This window comes from Hemiscyllium ocellatum, chromosome 24 (genome assembly GCF_020745735.1).
Source record: "Hemiscyllium ocellatum isolate sHemOce1 chromosome 24, sHemOce1.pat.X.cur, whole genome shotgun sequence".
Lineage (NCBI taxonomy): Eukaryota > Metazoa > Chordata > Chondrichthyes > Orectolobiformes > Hemiscylliidae > Hemiscyllium > Hemiscyllium ocellatum.
This window is the reverse complement of record NC_083424.1, coordinates 24321680-24349447: the sequence shown is the minus strand read 5'-3', so window position 1 is coordinate 24349447 and position 27768 is coordinate 24321680. Positions and strand designations below refer to the sequence as shown.

Here is a 27768-nt window from a genome sequence, read left to right as displayed (position 1 = left end):
GGATGTCTTATGCGGTGTCTAGAGGCTTGAAAGCATACTTCACACAATTCTGAAGCAAATTAATACAAGCTTTTAAAAACTTAAACATGTGCCTGAATTGGAAACATTGGGGCCTGTTTGCCAAAAGATTTTGACCATGGACAAGGTAAGTGCTTGCTGTTCAGGTCAAAAGTGAAGAATGTGTTTGGCTAAGTTAAAGATCTGAAGGCTGTGGAGAAGGAGTAAAATATTAACACTTAATGTGGCATGTAAGCTGAAAGATCTCTGGAGAAACCAGAGAGCTAATGGAGGATTTTATTTCTTCCGTTCGTAGGATTGTCGATGTTGCTGGCTGGGTTCCTATTTGCTATCCATTCCCCTAGTTTACCTTTACAGCTCACATCATCATCTTCGTCGTGAGCTATTCAAAGTCATTTGGTGTAGGTAGTTCTAATGCTATTGGAGAGTACCAAGATTTTGGACCTGCAACATAAACAATAACATTATATTGCCAAGTCAGGATGATGTGTAGTTTGGAGGAAAGTGTGCAGATTGTTTGTTTCCATGCATTTGTTGCCCTTTTTCCTGCTGAAGATAGAGGCTTGGTGAGTTTCTGCAGTAATTACAGATGACACACCCACTACTGTGCATTAATAGTGGGCAGCATTCCCTCAGTGTATTTATTTGATTATGGCACTGCATAACTTGCCTTTCTAGAGGCTGCTGCTGTGCATAGGTGTTTTTTTTTTCCCTTGATTTATACCTGAGCAGGAAACTTCTGTGTGGAAAATGCCAACTATATTGTTGATGCAAAGTAACTGTCTTCACTATCAATAAAAATTTTAGCAGTTGAGTAATCAAATTAAAGTCACATATCTTTTGAGAGAATCTCATGTTTTGAACACAATGTGACCTGAAAGCATAAAAATCTCAATACCCATCTTACCTTGAAACATTTGAAGCATGTTCAACTAGAATCATCCTCCTCTTTTCTAAAATTAATGGCTCATTTGGAATGAGTGTTGGATTCTTTGCCCATAATCTTATGAGGGATAGCATATGCATGGCTACTGAAGGTAAAACAAAGACCTAGCTAAAATTCTTTCTTTTTAAATAGCAAAAATAAAATCCACAGGGCTTTTTTTTTTGTTTGAATGGTACCATAAAGCTAATGCAGTGCAATTCAGAAGCTGGGTCAGTGTTCCTGAGAGTTGATATATAAGAAGCAATTTATTAGAACAATGTAACATCTCCTTTCAAAAAAGCACAATATTTTGTAAAGTTACCATTGAGGAGAGCCTATCTTGTCTTAAACCACCTTCTTTGGTAGAAGAAATTACATCAATACACATTAGTGGGCGGCACGGTGGCTAGCACTGCTGCCTCAGCGCCAGAGACCAGGGTTCAATCCCTGCCTCAGGTGACTGTGGAGTTTGGCACATTCTTCCCGTGTCTGCGTGGATTTCCTCTGGGTGCTCCGGTTTCCTCCCACAGTCCAAAGATGTGCAGGTCAGGTGAACTGGCCACGCTAAATTGCCAGTAATGTTAGGTAAGGGTTAAATGTAGGGTGGGTTGTGCTTCGGAGGGTTGGTGTGGCCTACTGTAAATCTAATCTAAACTCTTGGAAAAGTGTAAAGATGGATAACGGGTCATTCAGGCTGCACTACTCTAACAATGGGTGCTTGGAACCAGTAGCTGGTTCCAATTAATGGTAAGCTGGTAGACTTCCAATGAGAGATAATGATTTAGCTTGCTTTGGTCAGGTCAGATGTGAAATACTTTGGATTATATAAAGGTAAATCAATTAGGAAGGTTGTTACAATTTCAGGTTGGCCTGAATTACCATCTTGCATTCTGTCCCATCTGCTAACCCTGAAAATTGAATCGAGCTTTTACACAGGTTCAATAACACATTCCATCTACATCAAACTTGTGACTTGAACCAGATAGTTGAACTTGAGAATAATTATTTCTTTAACTCTGAGCTAACAGTGGGTGTTCTGACCTTTAATTCATTAGTGTGTTTTACTCTGAAGTAAAGAGCTTGACAGTTGCACTTAATGGGAGGGGATAAATTGTACTTTCTGAATTAATACAAAACATTGAACATTATTTGTCACATCTTTTTCCTTCAGTGGTCTGTTTTGATTAGCCAAAAATAATCTCGTTTTATTCTCGTGTGCACATGAAGCTTCTGCCAGACTCGTTTTGCTAGACTGCCCCACAGCATTTTATTAAAACATTTCTTTGGTTGCCAATGTCTTAGTTTCTTTTGTTGCTCAAAGCCAGCATGGTTAGGCATAAAAATCTTCCTGCCGAATGTCCAGGCCTGGCATCTCCTTAACATGAAGGCTGTGATAGTATTTATAGAATACTTATTGTTTGAATTAATGTCAAATAATTTGAAAGCTCTCTCATAATCTGTCATCTCCGAACCCTTCTTAAAAGTTGCACAGGAAGTGGCGTTAACAAATAAATTTAAAAATTGATCACATTTCCTTTAAATCATTATTCCTTACATGGTTAACAGATGCAAAGTATTTTTCCAACTACGTCTCAAAGCATCCAACTGCATTTTGCACATTCATAATATTTTTGTCTGTGCTACTACTTACAATTCTTTGAAAATATTTTCCCGAATTTGTCTGTTTTAAAGAGTTGGTTTCTCTCACTCTGCATGCCTTCAGTTTTGGGGAATTCTGCATACCTTAACTGTTCTAGCTTAAAAAAAAGTATCAAAGAGCCACAAAATAAGTAATGACAACTTCAGTTGGCCAGAACAATGATGTGACTGATTCTGGATCAGAAATGCTACTTTTAAGATCTTAGGTTTTCTTCCATTAAAAGCTATTTCCTTTTCAAGATTTACCAAATGTTACTGTTTAATTTTGCCAAACTTCCACCTCCCAATTCGGTATTTTTATTTTTCAGCAACTGTGGGCTGGTGGTAATGTTGTGATATGTTAAATTGACAAGGAGCTCTGTGTTAATATATGTACAATAGGTTTGGCAAAATATATTTTTTGTCTTTAAATTCCAATCTCGTGAATCACAATTGGAAGGTCTGCTCTTTTCAATGTTAATAGTTGGTTCTAGTGTCAACCATACTTGCTAGATTAGGAAATCAAACTCCATTTGTATGATGGACCTGATCCAACATCCCAGTAGTTCGTGTGGGCTACATTTATGAGTTATTTAAACACACTGGTTATACATTTGTTCAATTTCAGTGTGCACTCTGGTTTCCCAGTAAACCAATTTTGGATGCAATATCCTGCATCTAATCTGTATGACAACTGACCGGTTGATCCTCTATTTTTAGGCTTCCTTGATAGAGTCAGCCCTGGGTCAAATTAAATGTGAAAGGATATGTCCAACCCAAGTTTCAGCATCACACTGCAATTTAGGTGGAAAACTGCGTGAAGCATATGTCCATTAAACGTCTGTGCACTATAGGTTTTTTACAAAAACAATTCTCTCAGGCAGAGTGCTGCCAGCCCATCACCACCAAAAGGAACCAGGACAAAAGTATTTTAACCAGTGTCAATGCTATCAGTAACATTCATTGTGCCTGTTACAATGTTCCACTATCCTTCTTGAATTAGAGACCAATCTGAATATCTTGAAAAATAATCTCTTTGGCTTCACGACTTACTCTTTATCTTGATTTGGAGATGCTGGTGTTGGACTGGGTGTACAAAGTTAAAAATCACACAACGCCAGGTTATAGTCCAGCAGGTTAATTGGAAGCACTAGCTTTCAGAGCGACGCTCCTTCATCAGGTGATAGTGTGCTTCCAATTAAACCTGTTGGGACTATAGCCTGGTGTTGTGTGATTTTTAACTTTGTACTCTTAATCTGTTGTGTTGCATTATTATTTATTCTTCCACTTAGTCAACCAAACAGTGAATTTATTTACTCAAAACCTGGTTAAATTGGCTCCTTTTAGAACATACCTTTTCTTCCAAATGAAATGAATTTATCACCTTTGTTAAAACCAATTGAAGAGGCGAGTGACAGTTTATCTGTGGCTGACAGCTTAATGCTGTTGGGTATCCCATCTAGAATGGGAACCTCATCCAGAGGCTGATTGTTTGTTACAATGTATTGGGATGGGTGGGGGGGGGGGGGTCAGGTGTTTCCATTATTTGAACCCGGTGGCTCACTTGTTAGCACTGATGCCTCACAGCGCCAGAGACTCAGGTTCAATGCCAGCCTTGGGCGATTGTCTGTGTGGAGTATGCACGTTCTCCCCGTGTCTGTGTGGGTTTCTTCCCGGTGCACCAGTTTCCTTCCATAGTCCAAAGATGTATAGGTCAGGTGAATTGGCTATTCTAAATCACTCTGTTAGGCCCTACAGCCCAAGTCCACAACAACCTATTTCCACACTGTAGGGAATCTAAAACCCATGTGTGAAAAGAAACAAGGGTGGCAAAGTTGTCACTCCGAAACAAATTAAAGTACACAAGGCTTTCTTGAGTTTGCACAGCTATAATAAACGTCTGCATTTAATGCTTAGCACATTCCTACAAGTGGTGAAATTTACTTGTTAATTTTTTTTGAATAGATAGATGATTTGTAGAGTCAGAGAGATGGTCCAACCCATCCATGCCGATCAGATATCCCAACCCAATCTAGTACCACCTGCCAGCACCTGGCCCATATCCCTCTAAACCCGTCCTATTAGTGAAGCACTTGACATTAGAATTTCACCCTCAAGCCAGTAAAACTATTTTTCAAAGGGGTGCCCAACAGTTTACGAATGATGAAATGGTAGTGCAGAGAAACTTCGAATTTCAAGTAAAAGTGAAAGATGGGGGAGGAGAGGAAGAGAGAGAGAGATACACGTCTGAAATGGGAACAGAGAACTTTTGTGCCAGACTTCAACCAATGTGTGATGCTGCAGACATTGGAATAAATAGAAGAATTGCAGAACAGTAAAGCAACACTAGATGGCACAATTGTTTGCTGATAACACTTTTCCGCAAGGGCAAATGGATTGATTTAATCACAATTACTAATTTGCCTTAACAGCATTTTGTATTATCCAAGCCTTGATTGGTTTGTACATAGTACTGTGGTTGCTAATGTACAGCAGGCATCACCCAACATGCACTGTCCCCTCTCAGACTGATGATTAGACTCAAAGCCCTGCTAGCAAGTTTCCCAGTTCTACACAACTGTTTAAGAAGCTGATGACGAAAATGTAGCTTCTCATTCTCAATGCATCAAGACACACCTTATAATTAGACTATAAACAGTTTGTACTAGTTGCTGTGACCTGTAATTAAAGTGAAAGATTGTAAGACACTGTCAAATTGACCCTATCCTCCTCCTCAGCTGTCTTCTGTCAAAAAGAGACTCTTTGCAGCAGTAGCTTTGTCAGGCACTCTACAAGATCAGTCCAAGTCATCATTCCTGCCTATCTATTTAATCTCATCTGACATTTTGCTAACTCAGCATAAATGGGCTCCATTCTGTTGTAATCCCCAGTGGTCTGCTCACTTGATCAATTACTTCATTAGCAATTGCAGTCCAGACTGCTTCAGAATTAACTATTTGTACCTGCACCATGAATTAACTAATTTAAAAATGTCACCCAATTATATTTCTCAACCATTCCCCATTTACCTCCCTTTACCAAAAAGGAACAATGTATTAAATTATCAGATTTGGCTTGTTATGTACCAGTAAAAAGTGAGGTCTGCAGATACTGGAGATCAGAGCTGAAAATGTGTTGCTGGTCAAAGCACAGCTGGTTAGGCAACATCCAAGGAACAGGAAATTCGACGTTTCGGGAATTTCCTGTTCCTTGGATGCTGCCTGACCTCTTGTTATGTACCAGTGACTGGATATCCTTGGTGAAACATTGATTCAATCTCTAACTGCATTTCCAAACAAAACTAACTTGAAGTTTAACAAAATTGCAAATTCTGAAGAAGCATTCAATAAAGACTTGAAAATATCATTTTTTTATAGTGATGTAGTTTACTTTATATTTTAATAACTAGACAAAGTTGCACTCCATGCAATTTCTTCAGTAAGGATGGTGTTTAGTTCATTTGGCTGGATTTGTGATGCAGACTAACCAACAATGGGAGTTCACTTCCTGCACCCTGACGTTACTATGAAGGACTCTCCTTCTCAAACTCGCCCCTCACCTGAGGTGTGGGCACCACCAGGTTAAACGACTACTGCTCATCTCTGTCGAATGAGAGAGTAACACCTCCCTCCCCTTCCTGGACCTCTCCATCTCCGTTAATGATGACCGACTTGACACTGACATTTTTTACAAATCCACCGACTCCCACAGCTACCTGGATTACACCTCTTCCCACCCTATCTCTTGCAAAAATGCCATCCCGTATTCCCAATTCCTCCTCCGCCGTATCTGCTCCCAGGAGGACCAGTTCCACCATAGAACACACCAGATGGCCTCCTTCTTTAGAGACTGCAATTTCCCTTCCCACGTGGTTAAAGATGCCCTCCAACGCATCTCATCCACATCCCGCATCTCTGCCCTCAGACCACATCCCTCCAACCGTAACAAGGACAGAACGCCCCTGGTGCTCACCTTCCACCCTACAAACCTTCGCATAAACCAAATCATCCGCTGACATTTCCGCCACCTCCAAAAAGACCCCATCACCAGGGATATAGTTCCCTCCCCACCCCTTTCCGCCTTCCGCAAAGACCATTCCCTCCGTGACTACCTAGTCAGGTCCATGCCCCCCTACGACCCACCCTCCCATCCTGGCACTTTCCCCTGCCACCGCAGGAACTGTAAAACTTGTGCCCATACCTCCTCCCTCACCTCTACCCAAGGCCCTAAAGGAGCCTTCCACATCCATCAAAGTTTTACCTGCACATCCACTAATATCATTTATTGTATCCGTTGCTCCCAATGCGGTCTCCTCTACATTGGGGAGACTGGACGCCTCCTAGCAGAGCGCTTTAGGGAACATCTCCGAGATACCCGCACCAATCAATCACACCGCCTGGTGGCCCAACATTTCAACTCCCCCTCCCACTCTGCCGAGGACATGGAGGTCCTGGGCCTCCTTCACCGCCGCTCCCTCACCACCAGACGCCTGGAGGAAGAATGCCTCATCTTCCGCCTCGGAACACTTCAACCCCAGGGCATCAATGTGGACTTCAACAGCTTCCTCATTTCCCCTTCCCCCACCTCATCCTAGTTTCAAACTTCCAGCTCAGCACTGTCACCATGACTTGTCCGGACTGGTCCAACCTGCCTATCTTATTTTCCACTCCACCCTCTCCTCCCTGACCTATCACCTTCCTCTCCACCCCCCCCCCACTCACCCATTGTACTCTATGCTACTCTTTCCTCACCCCCCTCTAGCTTATCTCTCCATGCTTCCAGCTCACTGCCTTTATTCCTGATGAAGGGCTTTTGCCCAAAACGTCGATTTCGCTGCTCGTTGAATGCTGCCTGAACTGCTGTGCTCTTCCAGCACCACTGATCCAGAATCTGGTTTCCAGCATCTGCAGTCATTGTTTTTACCTAGAGTAGGAGTATGGTGACTTTAAGTCTGCCCCTTCCATTGTTCTTTCACCTCCACAGAGACAGCATTTCTTGGGCCCACAGTTAATCCCATGCATTGAAGCTTTGCCTCAGTCTTCTCCAGAAGACATACTTCCTTTCAGAATATGGGCCTCGTTTGTCCATCTGAAGCCTGCGCCTCAATATTAAAACACCCTTGGGCATTAGAGGAAGATTTGAATTTATATAGCCTGTGACCACAAGCCAAACCAGAGAGTTTTCGAGACAATCAACTATGTGCAGTTACTGTTATAATGTTGAGTATACGTGAGTCAATTTTCACACAGCAAGTTCCCAAGAATAGATTAGATTAAATTACTTACAGTGTGGAAACAGGCCCTTCAGCCCAACAAGTCCACACCAACCCGCCGAAGCGCAACCCACCCATACCCCTACATTTACCCCTTTACCTAATACTACGGGCAATTTATCCTGCACCTCTTTGGACTGTGGGAGGAAACCGGAGCACCCGGAGGAAACCCATGCAGACACGGGAAGAACGTGCAAACTCCACACAGTCAGTCGCCTGAGTCGGGAATTGAACCCGGGTCTCCGGCGCTGTGAGGCAGCAGTGCTAACCACTGTGCCACCGTCTCAAGACTAGATAATGTATGTGATATTGATTGGAGGCTAAAGATTAGCTAGGATAAATCAACAAGGTGTGTAGACCATTCAACCCCTTGGCCCTACTCTATCATTCAAAAAAAAATCATGGCTCATCCGATTGTAACCTCAAATCTACATCTCGTCCTATTCCTGATAATCGTTCACCCCTTTGCTTGACAGGAATCTATTTCAAAAATATTAAAACCTGTTTCTTCCACCACCACCACCATCTTTATCAGGAAGAGGTTGACAGACTTGGAATCCTCTAAAAGAAAAAACATTTTGCCTCACTCCTGTTTCAAATGAGCAACTCCTGATTTTTAAAGTGACCCCTCGGTTCTAAATCTCGCACAACTTGCGCACTTCGTCAAAACAACTCTGGCTTTTATATATTACAGTGGGAGGGGGCTTTTTTTAAAGCCCTAACACCAGAACAAATTTGTCAATATCGGCAGAGAAACAGGAACTTGCACTAGGTAACTTAATTCGCCGGCCCCATAGAGTTATCTACTTTTAAAGATGTAAAACAAAAAAATTACTGGAAATACTCAGCTGACCGATCTGCATTTGAAAGGCTCCACCCAGCTTTTTTTCATTTCCAAAACTGGCTGACCAACCCCTACGTTTCCCCAACTCCAGCTCCCAAGCGTTTGCTGTGTTTCTACCGCATTTGTTAAGTATCTGTGCACAAAGACACCCGTATTAAAAATGTTGGCTGGTGTTGCAGTGGTGTTCCTGTTCCTGACAAGCCAGTGAGGTAATGGGACGTTTTTGCAAATCAGTCTGGCACCACACCGGGTCAGAGAATTACATCACAGCAGGATACAGAGCCAAGATACATACGTCTATCCAACACTCGTTAAACCAAAAGAAAGATCCAAATGCGGACTTAGATTCAGTTAATTTTACCAAGTGCCGTGAACTCTTCCAATACATTTTCAGACAGACGTTATAAAACCTGGTGTGGGTGGGGTGGTAGGAGAGACACATTTGCACAGAGTTAACCTCCTCTTGGGAAGTCAACCGACCAGAGACAGGTTCCATCGGGATTAGAGGCAGGGCTCAGTCCGCCGGAAGCCTGTATATTCCAGTAGATAGGCACCAGCGGGAATTATAGGGGCGGGTGTGTGTGTCTGAGAGAGAGAGAGAGAGGAGGAGCGAAACAGAGATTGGACCCACTGGGCGTCTCTGCAGATTTGGTGAGACAGGGAGGAGTTAGGTTTTTGTGTGTATCAGAGAGTCAGTGGCCAGGTTAGAGTGGGAGTTAGACGGGGATTGGGAGGGGAGGAGAAAGGGGTGTGCGATGGAGCTGGATTCTGAGCAGAGCTCTACCTGACCGGGTTTAAGGGAAAGGGGTGTGGAGGAGGAGAGTCCAGTCCAGGCTGACAGAGGGAGAGATGGCGGATCACATTCAGTCCGCAGCCAGTAAAAGTATCCGGCCTTTCAGGAGCAGTGAGGAGTATCTGTACGCTATGAAGGAGGACTTAGCGGAGTGGCTGAACGCCCTGTATGGTTTGGATATCCACGTCGACATGTTCATGGAAGCGCTGGAGACCGGCTGTGTGCTGTGCCAACACGCCAACAACGTGAACCAGGCTGCCCGGGAGTTCGAGAGCCGCTGGCCCGAGGCTGCAGTCACCATCCCCCGGGCCGAGGTGACCTTCAGCTCCAGGAACGTGTGCCCCGGCTCCTTCATCGCCCGCGACAACCTCTCCAACTTCATCGGCTGGTGCCGCCGGCAGCTCCGGGTGCGGGACGCGCTCATGTTCGAGACCGACGACCTGGTCCTCCGCAAGAACGAGAAGAACTTCGTGCTGTGCCTGCTCGAGGTGGCCCGCCGCGGCTCCAAGTTCGGGATGTTAGCCCCGGTCCTCATCCAGATGGAGGAGGAGATCGACCAGGAGATCCGGGATGGCCTGCAGGAGACCCCTGACCGGGAGCTCGGTCAGCCCCGAGCCCAGAGGAGGCTCTGCGACTTCAAGAACCTGGACGCCATGGTGAGTGAGGGGGGCTTCAGTAACAACTCCCCCCCCCCCCCCCCCCTCTTCCCCCCCCCCCCCCCCCCCCCCCCCCCCCCCCCCCGTTCTTCCCCCCCCCCCCCCCCCCCCCCGTCCTCCCCCCCCCCCCCCCCCCCCCCCCCCCCCCCCCTCTTCCTTCCCCCCCCCCCCCTTCCCCCCCCCCCCCGTTCTTCCTTCCCCCCCCCGTTCTTCCTTCCCCCCCCCGTTCTTCCTTCCCCCCCCCGTTCTTCCTTCCCCCCCCGTTCTTCCTTCCCCCCCCCGCCCCCCTTCCTTCCTTCCCCCCCCCCTCCGTTCCTTCCTTCCCCCCCCCCGTTCCTTCCCCCCCCCCTTCCCCCCCCGTTCTTCCTTCCCCCCCCCCCCTTCTTCCCCCCCCCCGTTCTTCCTTCCCCCCCCCGTTCTTCCTTCCCCCCCCGTTCCCCCTTCCCCCCCCGTTCTTCCTTCCCCCCCCCCGTTCTTCCTTCCCCCCCCCGTTCTTCCTTCCCCCCCCCCCCCTTCCCCCCCCCCGTTCTTCCTTCCCCCCCCCGTTCTTCCTTCCCCCCCCCGTTCTTCCTTCCCCCCCCCGTTCTTCCTTCCCCCCCCGTTCCTTCCTTCCCCCCCCCTCCGTTCCTTCCTTCCCCCCCCCCCCCCCTCCGTTCCTTCCTTCCCCCCCCCTCCGTTCCTTCCTTCCCCCCCCTCCGTTCCTTCCTTCCCCCCCCCTCCGTTCCTTCCTTCCCCCCCCCTCCGTTCCTTCCTTCCCCCCCCCCTCCGTTCCTTCCTTCCCCCCCCCTCCGTTCCTTCCTTCCCCCCCCCCGTTCCTTCCTTCCCCCCCCTCCGTTCCTTCCTTCCCCCCCCTCCGTTCCTTCCTTCCCCCCCCTCCGTTCCTTCCTTCCCCCCCTCCGTTCCTTCCTTCCCCCCCCCTCCGTTCCTTCCTTCCCCCCCCTCCGTTCCTTCCTTCCCCCCCCTCCGTTCCTTCCTTCCCCCCCCTCCGTTCCTTCCTTCCCCCCCCCCTCCGTTCCTTCCTTCACCACTCCCCCCCCCTCCGTTCCTTCCTTCACCACTCCCCCCCCCCCTCCCACTCCCCCCATTCCTTCCCCCCTCCCACTCCCCCCCATTCCTTCCCCCCTCCCACTCCCCCCCATTCCTTCCCCCCTCCCACTCCCCCCCCATTCCTTCCCCCCCTCCCATATTCCCTTAGACCTCTCCCTTCACCCACTTCTCTTCCCCTCCCCCCAATTCCTTAGACCCATTCAATCCTCTCCCATTCCCTTTGCCCACCATTCGAATTCCCTGACCCCCCACCCCTTACCTAAGGAGGGTCTGCGTGTTCTTTTTCCGATGTTCAGAGAGTTCCCATCCACACTGACACTTCGATTGTACATGGTTATTTCATTGTTTATTTTTAATAAACAGTATGAAGTTTTGCCAGTTTAAATGTACACATGAAACCCAACACTGATACTGTGTACAATGTATAACAGCGACCCCATTGTCATAGAGCTGAGGAGCTGTTCACCTGGATAATGCAATCCAACAGTGTTTTACTTTGGTATGTGTTTATAATATGGATACATTTATGTGTAAATTTCAACCTTGGATCAGACGTTTTCTAATTTGCATGTATTTAAACCCTGTGATTGTATATAATTTAGTTTGAGTAGGATGACATCTGCATTTTATCTCATGGGTGCTGGTAATTTACTAAAGTTAGAGCATTGAAAGCCAAGGTCCAGCAGGATCTGAGTTTTAGATATTTCTTGACCAACCTGTGTGGATATATCTGGATTAGTGGTGCTGGAAGAGCACAGCACTGCGAATCCTTTTGCAATGATGCCTGCCTTGAAGAAGTTTTCCTCCTCTCTCTGAGACTCTATGCTACTTTCTCCCCACCCCCACCCTCCTCCAGCTTATCTCTCCATGCTTCAGGCTCTCTGCCTTTATTCCTGATGAAGGGCTTTTGCCCGAAACATCGATTTCGCTGCACTTCGGATGCTGCCTGAACTGCTGTGCTCTTCCAGCACCACTGATCCAGAATCTGGTTTCCAATATCTGCAGTCATTGTTTTTACCTGTGTGGATATATAATGACTCACCTCTGGAGCCTGGAATTCTGTCTCCGAAGTGGCGTTTCCACAGAGCCCCCGTGATCGGAGTTTTGTTATGACAAAGCTGCCATCTTGACTGTGGTGCATGGAATTTTGCTTTTATTGCAGGTATTTGTTTAAAGTTAGGGTATAGGCCCTTTAACAATAGAACAGGAGAGAATCTGAGCAATTTGTAACTGGTTCATATTGAACTATTTTTGCATACCAACTGTACAAAACCTAACAACCTATCTCCGGTCATCTCATTTCATTGACTTTTAATGGATTTCATTGTCTGATCAGGAATTGGTTTCTTTCCAATTAATCAATATCTGAAACAATCTCTATCAAAATGGCCCAACTATACGATTAAACTGCTTCATTAACTGTTTCATTCTGCTCGTCTGATTGGGTGCAGCTCCAAGTACACTTGAAGCTTGATACCATCCAGGACAAAGGTGCCCATTTGATTCGCACCACATTCACTGCTTCCACCACTGATGCTCAATAACAGCAGCATGTACCCCACGCAAGATGCACTGCAGAAATGTACAAGATCCTCCGATAGTATCGTCCAAACTCATGACAGTTTCCATTTAGAAGGTCAAGGGCAGCTGGGACATGGGAACACTACCAACTGCAAATTCCCTCCAAGCCACTCACCATCCTGACCTAGGTCAAACCCCTGGCATTCCCTCCCTAATGGCATTATGGGTTAACCTATAGCACATGGACTGCAGCAGTTCGAGAGCAGCTCACCACTGCTTTCTCAAGGATAACTAATGACAGGCAATAGATAATAGTCAGCCAGTGACACCCACATCCCATGAATGAATTTTTAAAAAAATTCCTTGAATCCATACTTGACAAGTTAAGAATATGTTGAGAAAAAAACAAAAGCATGGAAGCGTTTTTAAAGGTCCTGATGAATCTCAGGCCTCCGAAAGCCAACATTTTAATTTTTTGCATCCTTTTTTGTAACACAGGTGACCCAAAATGCTTTACAGCCAATATAGTATCTTGAATGATGATGACATGCTGTATATCATTTAGACACCTTTTATGTTTGACTGCCTTAAGACTAATTCCAAAGAGCATTGGTTTATAAACCTTTAAGGAAAAAAATGTCATTATGGCGTGAGTGCTGCTTACCTGTTTGGCATTGAAATCGTCACTTATCTGGTCGGTGAGTGATTTCTGGGAGGGTGGATTGGTACAGGAATGGTAAGTGAGCTTCCTCACAGGCTAAGGTGACTTATGATGGAACAAAATCTGCCCCAGTTAATCTCTTTTTAAATAACTGAGCGCCCTGGCATAACATGGTCCTTTTGGGTGATAATGATTGACTAGCCAATCTAGCTCATCAGGAGGGCCTGAAGAAATTACCTTGTCTCTAAGATTGTGATTTCATTCATTCAGCTGCAAGTGATCTAGCGAACCAATACCCCAATGAATGAGCTGATCCTGTCAGGACTCTATTTTAACAAGTGACCTAATTTCAGTTGCTGGAATAAAATACCTTTTCAAGCAAACAAAAATATAATCATCAAACTGATTCTTATTTTTTGGACAAGATATAACTTAACTCTGCCAAGGAAGCTGACATTGTAGTAAGATTTAAGAATTTGAATAGCCAAATTTGCAGTTGCTTTGCCTTGTGTTTGAATAATTTAAAGGAGCTTTGGAGTTTGGATACAGTGGAACATGTGCCGTGTTGAGAACAAGATGTTGGCATGACTATGTGAGAAGGGTGAACTGACTTCCCTCTCGTCAACCACCTCCAGTTGGTCAAAATGAAGGTTTGACTTTTTGCATGAGGCTATTCCTTTCTCCAGTTTAAAATGCTGTAAGCAGCAAGAAGTCAATCAACAGGACTTTCTTGAGTCCAATAAGAGCAATATTATTAACTGCTAAACCAGAGGAAAATAAAAAAAATGTCAGGCTCCTGCGGGATCATTTGGGCACGCATACACCCGTTTAGTGGGGAATAGTGTCCAACACAGGTATATTAAAGGATAGATGGTCTGGTATTCTTTGGATGTCTTTTGAGGTTAAAGTTTTGAACCTGAGGCCAATTTTGTTCAGCTGCATTCTTGGATGTGGTCCTGCAAATGTTGAAGTTTTTGAAAGTTTTTACTTTGTTTTACTCTATTGCTGTTTCTTTGGGAGCCAGTTCTTTAGAACAAGTGGAGAAGGCTTCTCTTCAATCTTCTGCCTAAAAGACTTTTGCAACCATTTTTTGAAATGCTCCCGTGGTTCCAGTGTGTACTTCTAAGTTGCTCCCGTTTTGGACATTTTTGGGACCGCTATTGTGTTCGTATCCAGTATTCTGCATTTATTAAAAGCCAAGAACTGCAGATGCTGGAGATCTGAAACAAACTAAGTGCTGGAGAAACTCAGCAGATCTAGCAATATTTGTTTTTATTCTCACTACAGAGTTAAAATTTAAGTCCCTTCTCAGAACAGTTCTGTCTATGGGTGCTGTCAGAGTGCGACCTCTTTATTTGTTAATCTCTTTTGAGAGACTGAGCTTTTGATGGGTGAAAATTTGACTGATAGCCCATAGGGTTTTGGGAGAGGAATAATAATAACAAAGTTTTCCAATGATTCATTGTCAAAATTCTCCTGTTTTATCCTTTTGATGTTAGCATGGAAGAAGTCTCGAGGATGAAAGTTCAGTCTTCCTCTTTCCCGAATGAGATTCAAATTTGCTTTTGTTCAAACAATACATGTACTTAGTCTTATTCCCATGCGGAGGAAGTGAATGTCTCATTTTGACCTATACAATCCAAATGACCATCTTCTTTGGACCAGTAAATTACCCATTTGGTGCCTTTTTCCAGCTGCAGTGAACAGCTCCAGCCATTGAGACATTCCTGAGTTTGGCTACTGTCAGGCCCAGTGACTGTGGCAGTCATTTTATTGTTTCCCAGCTAATTTGTGATAGTTTTTCTCTTGACTCCAAAGGCCTTTTGAGTTAGTTAATGCAATGGTCTGTATTTTGTCCTTGTAGCACAATGCTTGGTTCTAGTGCAGTTGTATTCAGGAATAAAACTGCGGTAGTCATGTGTGGTTAATCAAGAGGTGCAGTGAACGTGGCAAACATCACAAAACCATTTGACATGCTTGCAAAATAACTGGTGTAAAACTAACATGGAAACATTTTTCAGTAGCGGTGTCCTGAAGAACACTTTGGAGAGGAAGTCTTACAGATGGCGCAGAAGAGATTTCCTGGAATATTAGCAAAGATGAGAAATTCCAATTGTACGGAGACCCAAGAGAAGCTGAGGTTATTCCCTTAGAAAAGTTCAAAAGATTTAATAGATGTCTGTAAGAAGCTCGTATAGTGGTGTTTACTGTAATTAAACATCCCGAGGAACTTTACAAGAGTGGTTTAAAAACTGTTCGGCACCTGCCATAAGTGGACTTTAGGGCAAATGATCTAGATTGTGGTCCGAGAAGTTATGAAGGAAGAAATAGGTGTAGCGAATTGGTGATGCTTAGAGAGGAATTCTAGCATTTGGGGCACAGGTAATTGAAGGAGGGTTGGGGGGTGAGGGGTTTGTTGAATGCACCAGATTTCAAAGGTTGGAGGAAGTTTGGAATTGGAGGTAAGGCTACAGAAGATTTTGAGAACCAGAACAGAAATTGTAAAAATTAGTGTTGCTTTACTTTGAGCCACTCTTGATCAGCACACTCAGGAATGAAAGAATATTGTGCGATTTGGGAACTAGCAGCAAATACTTTTGGATTACCTCAGTCGATGAAAGGTGGAATGTGAAAGACGTGTCAGGAGCAATTGGGCCGAAAAGTATCACAGGCACGATTTAAGGTTTTCACAGAGTAAATAAGGGAAAATTTTGTTTTCACTGCTATAAAGGTCAGCAAATACAATAAATGACTTAAGGTAATTGGCAAACAAAAAAGCTAAAGGGTCAGAGGTCAAGAATTGTTTTCTGCAAGAATTGCACTGTAAATATGATCTGACATCTGCCTTAGTGGTTGGTAGAATGGATAGAGGCAGATTCAGTGATCCTTTCTTTTATAAGGGGATTTGGGTAAATACTTGTAGGGCCCCGAGGAAACCAGAAAGCTCTTGAGCTATGGATGAGCTGGAGGTTGAGTAGTTCCCTATGTTTTAAGCTTCTATAATTCTCTAAGAATCGCCTTAAACTGCAGAATTGACCTGAGGTAGTAAGGTCTCTATGGACCACAAAGATCCCAAAGCTTTTAATTCTTAGTGTGTGATTTCAGTCCATTTGAACTGAGACCCTCCCTTAGCTAGGCTAGAAGAACCGAATGTAAACTAGAGTTTCTACTTCAGAGTAGCTCTCTCACTATCTTACTACTCAAGTGCATCACGATTCTAGCTGGAACTGCAGCAAATGTAGATATAAGCCACTTAAGGCTCATAAGTGGCCTTTTTTTTCATGTGTAAGCTAAGGGGGGGTGTGGGGGACAGTCGAGAGGGCAGCTAATGTCTGCACATCGTGTTCTCGTCAGGTATAACCAAATTCAAGGGAGCGGATGAACATGTGGAAATGATCAGAAAAAAAAAATTCAATTGTACGACACGTCACAAGAGCTATTTTAGAAAGTGTATCTATCGCAAACCTGGTGATCATTTTACTCTGTGCCTATGCCAGAGATTTTTTTGATTGTAGGATTAACAATACAGAAACTTAGTCTATAATTATAAGTTTACCTCTTTAAGGATGTGATCTAATTAATGTAGCTAGAACAAGGATGTCAGTGGTTTAAGTTCAATTGAAGTATATGTTGGTTTGCTGATTTAATTACATTTTAGTGAAACAGTTTTGTAAACAAGGGATATTTCCATTTTTTTTTAAAAAACCCAGAAGTTGAACAAATGAAAAATGTGAAAGTTTGAGCTCCCCACTGTTTGAGGAGATTTAACTTCTATAGTGCTGTGTATTTTTGTTATTTATATTCACAAGAAGTGGGTGTTATTGGCCACTTGTTACCCATCCTTTTTGTCCTTGTGAAGCTGATGGTTTACCACTTCTCAAACTGCTATGCTTGATGTGTTAGGAAAGGGGTTTCAAGATTGTTGTTCATCCATATTGAAGGGCCACAATGTAATTCCAAGTCAGGATAATGTCTGGCTTGGATGGGAATGTAGGTGGTGCTGTTTCCATGCATCTGCTGTTGATGTCTGGATGGTAGAAGGGAATGTGGGTATGGAAGATGTTGTCAAATCAGCTAGTGGATCATTGCAGTGCATCTTGTAGCTGATTCATGCTACTACTGTGGTGGTGATGGTAGGTGAATGTTTAAGATGGCGCATTGTGCGCTAATTGAGTGGACTGCATTTTGCTGGTGAATGCTAAGCTGCTTGAGTGTTGTTGGAACTGCACCCATCCAGGCAAATTGTGTATTTCACCGCTCTCCTGTTTGTATTGTAGATTTGTGGACAGGTTGGGAGTCTGGTTGAGTCACGCACCATAGGATTCCCAGACTCTAACCTGACCTGTTCTTGTGGCCACAGTATTTAGATAGCTGGTCCAACTCAATTCATAATTGTTGATTATTGAGGCTTTCAGTGATGGTAATGCCATTGAATATCAAAGCATAATGGTTAAACTTTTCTATTGTTGGTGATAGTTATTGCCTAGCAGTAGTTTAGTGCAAATATTACTTGCCACTTGTCTACTTGTTGAATATAGACACTGATTGCTGAAGTGAATGAGGTTGAACATTGAACCATCGTCAGCAAGCACCCTCCCTTCTGACTTTCCTGATAGAAGGTCATTGAAGCAACAAATGATGGTTGGGCCTAAAATAATGATCCTTTAGGATCTCCTACAATAATATCCTGAACCAGAGGTGATTGGCCTCAAGCAACCACAACTAACTCTTGTGCTTGCTAGCTATGACTTCTGAGTAAGTTCTGGGTCCCATTTACTTACGCTCAATAAGACCTAATATTGAAGTTTCAATGTTCGTTTCTCTCAAAATTTGAAAGAAAGGAATAGTTCAATTATTAACTCTAACAAATAATGCTGCAGGTGGGACTAGATTGGGTTGGGATATCTGGTCAGCATGGACAAGTTGAACCAAAGGTTCTGTTTCCATGCTGTATATCTGACTATGACTCTAAATCAACACAAAGAAATGTATTTGCAGGTTAAAACGATCCTGCTGCAATGGTTCTCTGTGGAAACAGTCCCATCTGAATCTGCAGTCAATAAAAGTTCTGCAGTAATAAGCATGATATTGCTTTATAATTTGTAAAAGGGCATGAGCACTTTTTTTTTAAAAATGTAAACACTTAAGCATTCAGCAAACAATAGAATTTCCCTGTTATGTTGCATAGGAACAGTTAATGCACCAGTGTAGGTTTGCCTCAGACTAAAGGAGTGTACAAATCTCAAGTTTCCTGGAATTGGTCTAGGATTGCTTTTTAGCAATCCTGGAAACGAAGACTAAATGGATGTGGGTGTAGGTTTGCTTGCTGAGCTGGAAGGTTCATTTTTCAGATGTTTTGTCACCCAATGAACACAGTCTATTGATTTCTCAGCAACAAACCCAAATAAGCAGACAAAACACATCCAGAAAGCCTAGCCACTCTCCCCTACATCAAAGACATCTCAAATGACTGCCAGACTACTCTGACCTCTTAGCATCATGGTAGCCCACACACCCACCAATACACTAAAACAGCAGCTAATGAATTTGAAAGACCCTATACAGATGACAAGCAAAACTAATATCACGTACAAAATACCTTGCAAGAGCTGTAACAAAACACTACATGGGACAAACAGACAGCAAACTAACATGAATGAGGATACATGAACATCAACTAGCCATAAAAAGACATGACCCACCCTCACTAATATCTTCCTCATTCAGATGAGGAAGGACAACACATCCATTCTAGGACAAGCCATACAGAGACACACGCGAGAATTCCTAGAAGCATGGTATTCCAACCAGAACTCTTATCAACAAACACGTTGACTTGAATCCCATTTACCACTGCGTGAGAAAAAAAACAGGAGATGGCATCACCACAGGAAATGACATCACCAACCCATGGAAACTTAAACACAAATAGAAAGCGGGCCATACCACAAGTACATCATCCAGAGGCTCGATGATGAAACGTCTGAAAAACTAACCTTCCAGCTCAGCGAGCAAACCTACATGCAGAACCTCAACCTGAGCTACAAATCTTCTCAAAACCTGCTAACTAAGACTAGGTAAAATGTTGTCCCATATAGATTACACAAAACATTGAACAAACTAAACTGTAGAATTAGAATTCTTGCTTCTCACTTCTATACACTGTGATGTTTTCACTTTTTTTTTCTCTCTGGCATCTAGATACGCACTGAACAATTTAGGGAATCATTTTATGAATTACGATTTTATGGGTTTTGCATTAACAAGTGTTGTGATGCTATTAAGGTATTGAAGCTATCTAAAGTGCAAGAACCTGTGGTCAGGTGACCCAGGACCTTCAGAATTGTTCCAGCAATATTGACTTCTTTTCCATTAAGAAGAAATTCGAAGTGCAGGCCTACTTTAAACCTAGCCGGTCTCTACAATTTGCACACTGCAGAGCTGGACCAGACAGGCCAGGCGCCACATTGTTTCAGAACAAACTGTTGTTTGCAGGTTCTGTGAACCTGCTTTTTTAGAATGCTGCGCAGACTTGGTGGCACCCAGTTAAGTAGGAGATCACCGGCATCACGTGATGAGGACAGCATGACTGTTGAACGATCAAAATCTTACTGTGCAACCTTCACATATGGAAAGTAGTCACCTCTTCAGATTTTCCTGGTCCTGTCTGATGCTAATGTTGGACACCGGCTGTAGACTTTTCAAGAAGGGTACAAGAGGGGCAACAAGGAGCCCAAGCTGGCTTAGTATTTAAGAAAGTATAAAAACTGTCTCCAGAGAGCACCTTCAACTGGCATTGTCTCCAGTTCCTTGTACCTCATTGAGTCTGCTCAGTCTGATGATTGTCCCCATGAGACAACGCAAAGACCAGGAGCAGACCTGGATGAGAGGGGAAGCTGAATTGACGACTCTGATCCTGAAACATCAGCTGACCCTCAGACAGAGGATCAGCCTGTCCCAGCCTTAATGGGGCGGCTATTATCCATCCTTTCAGACAAACAGCTCAAATGCAGTAATAGGCACCTGTGAATAAGGTGTAGCACATCAGAAGCATGTCATAAACCGCTTGAGTATATGTGACAGTGTTTACTGAAGAGACTTATGAAGAAATTTGACAATTGGATAAAACAAATTGCTGCAGAAACCCAGCAGGTCTGCAGCGTCTCTGGAAAGAAATCACAGTGAACATTTTGAATCCAGTGATGACTCTTCAGAGTTCCAATGAAAAGTCATTACACTAAAAATGTTAAATCTGCTTTCTTGTCAGCTGCTACGAGACCTCCTGAGTTTCTCCAGCAATTTCTGTATCTGATGCAAGTTGTTCTGCTATCACATCTGTTTCATCGACATCAATTTGCTCTAACACAATTGACTAATTGGGATGCCGTTACTGCAGCGCGAACTTTCAAAGCGTGTTGGCTATAATGTGACTACATCAACACTCTTTCAGCACAGTTTCTAAAGCACAATTTTTCTATAATGTGGGACTGGACAAGAGCTATAGAACTCTTGTGTTATAGAACTAACTGTCGTTTAACTTTTTAATAAGTAGTAGAGACTGATAAATATTTTTCCTTGGATAAAAGGTTCAATAAGTTGAGTTGGGCATCCCTGACTCCTGGTTCTTTGACTGTTCACCACATAACATGCCTGAGTTTAAAAAGGTTAATTGTACACTGGTCAAGATACCTTTACCTTTCACTTTACAATAAAATCACCTCCAGAAACTGGTTCCACTCCATTTTTGGCTTCACCCCAGCTAATGCATGTTGGGTTTTCCTTTCAAGTGGCCTATCTTCCTGAGGCTCCTGGATCCTAGATATTTGTGAGATGACACACAAGTTGCTAACATTAATGTCTTGGATGTTTTAATCATTTTTTGAGGTTAGCTGACTTCTGCTGAGGATACGGTTCAATGGATGAACAACTATCTCATTTCCACCTATCCCGTGAGCGTCCAATAGTGTTAGTTCTTTAGGTGAGGCTAAAGGGTGAACAATAGCACATTCTTGATCACTTAAGCCCATGGCATAGGATCTGATCCTGACCATGTGTGTGCACGTGTACATACCCCAATACACATGCATATGTTGATCAGTCATGGGAACCCTGATACAGGCAAACACAAATGTCCCATTGCTGACCATAATTCACCTAAGATTTGCTTTCTCTTCAACACTAATAGTCTTAATGTGTTTTTCTGATTCTGTTTTAAGTCAGACAAAGTAATGAAACTGGTGAGTCTGTCATTGTTATGATGTTGTAATGGCAGTCTGGTATTTTGCCATACATAAAAGAACCATAGAAACAATAGAAGAGGAAGAAGAATATTTATTTTTTTTTGCTTTTAGTCCTTGCAGTTTGCTCTTGCCAGCACTAAATTGAGATACTGCCAAAAAAGCTTTTTATCCCAAGGGTCAAATAAGTGTTGAGAGATTTGTTGCATAGTACGGTTTGTTTCTCCATAGTAAAGTTCACTATGCAGATCCTTTGTTAGCTGCAGTGGCTTAAAGTGAAACACTTTATAGATCAACTTTTTTAAGATGATTTTTTTGCATTATTGGTCATCAGAAGACTAGAAAAATAGAATGATATGATTTAATTTGTTTTACAAGGTGCAAACACACAAATTGCATGATCAAGAGTACATTTGTTACAGTTATGGTGGTTTATTATAAAATGTGATGCTTTTTTAAAAGCAATCCATAATTGTTATTAATACTGCATCCTAAGGCTGATATTAGTGAAAGAAGAAAGGATATGTTAAGCCTGCACAGTCAGGAGCTTGTGGAGAGCTCCTACTGGCTTCATGTAAATTTCTAATGTTAGAAAATCATCTGTCTTTTGTTTTTAAAATATATAATTTGGGCACATTGATCTGCAAGCTGACTCTATACTTTTAAACAATGAGACATAAATAGACATTGACTAGGCCTGCTGTTCTGCTGAAGTTACAAGTTTGAAAACCTCTAGAATGGTCACAACCAACAGTACCAAACTGATACACTTACATTCACACCTAGTTAAATGGTATTCTGTTACATAAAGATACACCAATTTTTTTTCTTCTTTTAAGCATGCATAAAGATACTGTAGGGAAAATTGATGAAAGACAGACATGTGTAAAGCGTCATTCTGTTTACAAACCAAATATCAAGAAAAATATTTGTTTGGTTTCATAGTTCACCAATCTAACTTAGGATCCACTTATCATTACAAACCAGGAAAAGCTCTGCATGTTCTCGGCAAAGTATTTTAAATGTTTTGTTGCCTTCACCCAGAAAAAATTTAGATAAATTCTTAAGCACAAAGTGCCCTGGAGTTCCTCCGGAACTCTACCTCAGGCAGTGCTGAGCTGAAACCATCTGGGATGGGCTGATAACAGAGCATCAGCATTCCATCCTGCCCAAAGTGTATCTCTCCATGGATTTGGACTTTAGTCTTGAACATTTCGTGTGATTTGTCTTTACAGTCTTTTTTAACTTTGTGTTCTGTTTTGAACTTGAATAAATCCATTACAACAATTATAAATTTGTAATTGGTTGAGTTTGCCTTACTGAGGCCAAACAGGATTTTTTAAAAAAGTTTGATTTAGTCCCTTATTGTGCATGTAACAAAAAGGTCTATTCAAATTATTTTCATTCACGTATATTTTAGCTGACTCAATTTGTTCTTGTTCCCATGTTTCCTGCTGACAGTTGAGGGCTCTTCCTTTTTTGCTGGGAATCATTAATAATTTGAAAGGTAAGCTAACGTTGTTGAGTGTTCATCATTAATGAAAAGGTGGCAATTAGGATTTGAACTATAGGGAGAGGCTGAATAGGCTGGGGCTGGTATCCCTGGAGTGTCGGAGGCTGAGGGGTGACCTTATAGAGGTTTACAAAATTTGAGGGGCATGGATCAGATAAATAGACAAAGTCTTTTCTCTGGGGTGGAAGAGTCCAGAACTAGAGGGCATAGGTTTAGGGTGAGAGGGGAAAGGTATAAAAGAGACCTAGGAGGCAACTTTTTCACGCAGAGGATGGTACGTGTATGGAATGAGCTGCCAGAAGAAGTGGTGCAGGCTGGTACAATTGCAACATTTAAGAGGCATCTGGATAGGTATATGAGTAGGAAGGGTTTGGAGTATATGGGCCGGGTGCTGGCAGGTGGGACTAGATTGGGTTGGGATATCTGGTCGGCATGGACGTGTAGGACCGAAGGATCTGTTTCCATGCTGTACATCTCTACGACTCTACTATCTTTTATTTAATGTGTCATGCGTTCTCAATTTCCTGTTAACTCATGTAATGCCATTGTTATTTTTGTGATACAGCATTTTCTTGTGCACTGAGTGGCAAGGGGACCACATCTGAGCAACATATAGTTTTGCCAACATTTCTACAATTGGGGGTTACTTTGCCTCCCATCTGAGATCACTGACAACTAGTGTATGGAGTATTGATTTTGAGTCAGCAGCTTCTGTTTTAATGTGGTGTAAGGTGAACCCGGATGGACTGATCTTTTATTTTACTGTAGCAATTCTTATGATCTCCTCCTTTGATCACCCAGGAAATTCAGTGGTTGTAGTTGGATTATATATTATAAACCTTCATTTTGGTTTTCAATCAAGCCTGTGCTCATTTTCAGAAACGTTTCTCCTCCGGATGTTGGATAATGTGAGGGCAGGCGTCCACTCTGGTTGCTTTCAGCTTAATTACCCTGACTCTGCACTTATTCCATAGCAATTGCTTATGCAGAATATGAAGTTGATCTCTGCAGAGCCATTTTAATGTAGGGAGAAGCCCAGCAGACATTCTTTGGAGGTTTTCCAAATGACTAATTTGATAATTGAACACAACTGAGTCATGTGTGAGGGGAAAATCATCCTAGATTTGTTCTCTAGTCAGGTTAGCTCAATGGTAATTTATGCTTTCCACTTGCTCCCAGGTCTACCTGGACGAGGAGAGAGAGAATATGCTGTTTTTTCCCTCTTCAGTTTTATAACTAGTATTTCATGGATTGTATGGAGATTGTGTTGGATGCCCTTTGCAGTTGAATAGACTGATGTTTACCAGACTCGCACAAATGGGAAATAATTACTGCCTGAAACACTGGGTGCTAAGTTGTAGTTGCATTTCGTACCTCAGCATGAGTCAGCAACAATCATTGTAGGATCCTGAAAATGAAAGGAGATCTTTTATCTTTAAATATAATCAATTAAGTTTCTACAATTCAATTTTAAATTACCATTTTAAAGACAAACAACACATTACTGTAACATATGCCAGCAAATAGGGATGTATGGGCAATTACACTCAACATTTCATTACTTGAATCTGTCATCCTTAGAAGTTAATTATAATCCTGTGCAGCACATCAGGAAGTAAAATACTACTTAAGTCAGTCATGAAAATCAGTATTCTAGCCTGCAATAATTCCAACATTTATTTTTATTTTTGGCTGTGTAAGTCAAATGTTTGCGACCAAAAATAAATGCTTTCATTTTGTCAATCATGTGTTATAGCCCCAAATAATTTAGACAAAGGTCTAATGGCTGTCATTTGATTACTGACAGCCAGTGGCATAAGAAACGGAATTCACGTGGCAATGATGAATTCCACTGATTTTTACGATTGCTCTATATGAAGATATAACTCATCGGTGTCCAACAAGTCTCCAGTCTTTGGTCTCCATTTCACACCCAAACACTGGGATTAATATTTGATAAGAACACAGATGAGCAGTAATACCAGTATTGAATTGTTCTGTATGGTTACATTAACAGGTCTGGTTTAAAAATTGTCACTTCAGTGTGTTTTACCAAACAATTGAAAGTTGATGACTTTTATATAAACGATCGATGTATTTGGAAGTTGAATCTTTTTACTTGGTTCTGAAAGAGAAGATGATGCTGATTTGCTTCTTTATACCAAAAGGAGCTCCATTATCCAACATCTGGAACATGATTGTAGTTATCTTTCATGTAGCAAGCCTGGTAGCTCCAGTAAAGAATCAACCAATAAGTAGTGCTAATAAATCAATAAGCTGAGACAATGAGAATTTTAAGGTTTTGAAATTTTTTTTAAACCTGCAGCTTGTCATTCTTGGGTCTCCTTGCAACTGTCAAGAGACCCAGTGAAGCATGCTGGTCATCTAAAATTTTGAGAGCACAGCATGGCACATGACTGTGTCATTTTTCTGTCACCAAGTTTAGTGTGATAAAGTCTTCCTTATCTATATTTGTAATGCCTAAAGTGGTGGAAATAAAAAGTTGATCCAGAAATTGTCTTGAGTTAATTTTTATCACAGGCAGTTATCTCAAACTTGTTGAGACATTCAGTTCAAGTAGAAACCCATCACAATTTACATCTCTCAAATACTCCAGTCAACGGGTCAGTCATGGAAGCAAAGTTGCAGGAGAGACAACTGACTGGTTGTCTGTTCAGTATAATCTTCTCGTCAACCTTGGTTTCGTCCACCAGAAACCCAGCGCAGCAAAATGAATATATACCAATCAGAATTGAAGATGTAATGAGACGTTCTGATGTTATCTCTAAAATTACTGTGCTGCTGTTAGTTGTTGAGCAAACTGACAGGCCACAAGGAGGTGAAACATTTCATATGATATTTAGAGGGATCTTTCACTTGGGAAAATATTTTGGAAGGCAACTATCTCATGGTAATTATGTAAATCTAGATGAAATCTAATTTAGGAAATGGAGCAGCAGGGAGAAAGAATCCTCAACCTTCCAAGAATAAATAGACCAAGTCCAACATCCCTGTAGTTCTGTGCGGCACTGAAATAAATTGTGCTCCTCTAATGAGGCTGTCACAGTTTTTAACATCTCTGCAATCAACTACAATTACTAATCTCCTGCTCCTTTTGATTGCCACAGGGGAAATCTGTAATATCTGTTGGTCTGTATTAAGCACATAACTGGCGCTATATTTTCCAGACTAAATGTTGTCATCAATTTTTTTTCAAGCAGTAAGGTCACTTCCTGCACACACAGGTCCTTTTTAGTGACTCGGAGTCCTCCAAAGTAACTGTAGACCATCCAATCCATGTCTTAACTCCTGACTGAGTAGACCATTGATACTTGAGTTGACTAACCGCTTCATGCAGCAAAGTTTAATGTTGAAGGCCCTTTTGTTGATGGCTGTCTCTTCTGTTTGAGATGGGCATTGAGACAAGACCAGCTCCTGTTCTCTCTCATTTGGAAATGGATTAATCTGTCTTATTGAAAGATCATTAAGATATGTGAAGAAACCTGGAGTCGTCTTTAGTAGGGGATCAGAAATTGCAGCTGAGGCAGAAGAAGCAGATATTAGGCTGTGTCAGCACATAAGCAGCAGTGTTGTTTGGAGGGAAGGCACAGATATTTGCCCCGCTTTGCTTGTTCTGGCACTTTTTATGTAATAACTCTTATGGTCCCACTTTTTTTTTCTCTCTTCTCGATCCTTCCCGCAGTCCTTTGTAGATGACCCAGTTTTCTCCTCAACTGTAAACTTATCAGAAAATGTTTGTAACAATTCAAAACTGACCCAACATGAATTTGGGCCTGTGGGAAAAGAAGCTTCATGATTTATTCCACAACCTCAGAAAAAAAGGAAAAGGATATGGATCAAAATATTAGTCAGAATAATTCAGCTCTGAGGGCACATTGACATCTTCATTGGGAAATGACTCACTTACAATTTTGAAGCCAGTGGGTGGGAGGAAACAAAGTTCCTGTCGGATTTATCTGACAATAAAATCTCCGTTAACCATGAGTATATTCAGATTTTTTTGTTTTTATTCTTAGAGGTCAATTTCAAAAGAAACGGGAGATTTTTTAATCACTTTGAAAAGCAATTGAAACTAGAAAAAGAGTAAAAAACAAAACAGACATTTTTATTTTCTGGTAAGGATTTTCTAAAATGAAAATTATATATGAGAACCTAGCTAAATTCATTTTATCTGCACGACCTAATTTCCTCAACCCCACCTCATTTCTTGCCTCAAAGATGCTGATTCTCTCTAGGATCAGGATATATGGCAGCTCACCCAAATGCTGGCCTTGCAGTTTGAATTTTGATTGAGAAAGTAGCCTGTCGATTGTCTGGAAGCTATGTTTTGTGAAATGGTTGGTTGGGTACTGCATCATGCGTAAAGCTCTGAAACAACACATTACCCTCCAGCTGTACTGAGGCAAGAGAACTCTCTTCGGTTCAAGTCAGAACCAAAATAGATGGATCAGCTCTGTGGATTACAAGACAGCTGAGCATAGTTCAGGATTAAAAAGCTTGTTGGACCCCTGGCTCGGAGGGGAAAAATGCAACGATTCATCCCAGGCTGCGGGTGTACTGAAAATCAGCCAGCAGAGCTTATTGTTCTCTTCAAACAGAAAAAGATGCCAATGATCTAACAG

General features: G+C 42.5%; 1 protein-coding gene across 1 annotated transcript in view; it reads left to right on the top strand.

The window, feature by feature from the left end:
• The first annotated feature begins 9426 nt into the window (after positions 1-9426).
• gas2l1 (growth arrest-specific 2 like 1) overlaps positions 9427-27768 on the top strand; it is a 64783-nt gene continuing 46441 nt past the window's right edge. The window contains exon 1 of the mRNA XM_060843584.1: positions 9427-10146. Within this exon, the coding sequence (XP_060699567.1) occupies positions 9547-10146 (600 nt within the window). The 5' untranslated portion in view covers positions 9427-9546. The remainder of the gene's footprint in view (positions 10147-27768) is intronic.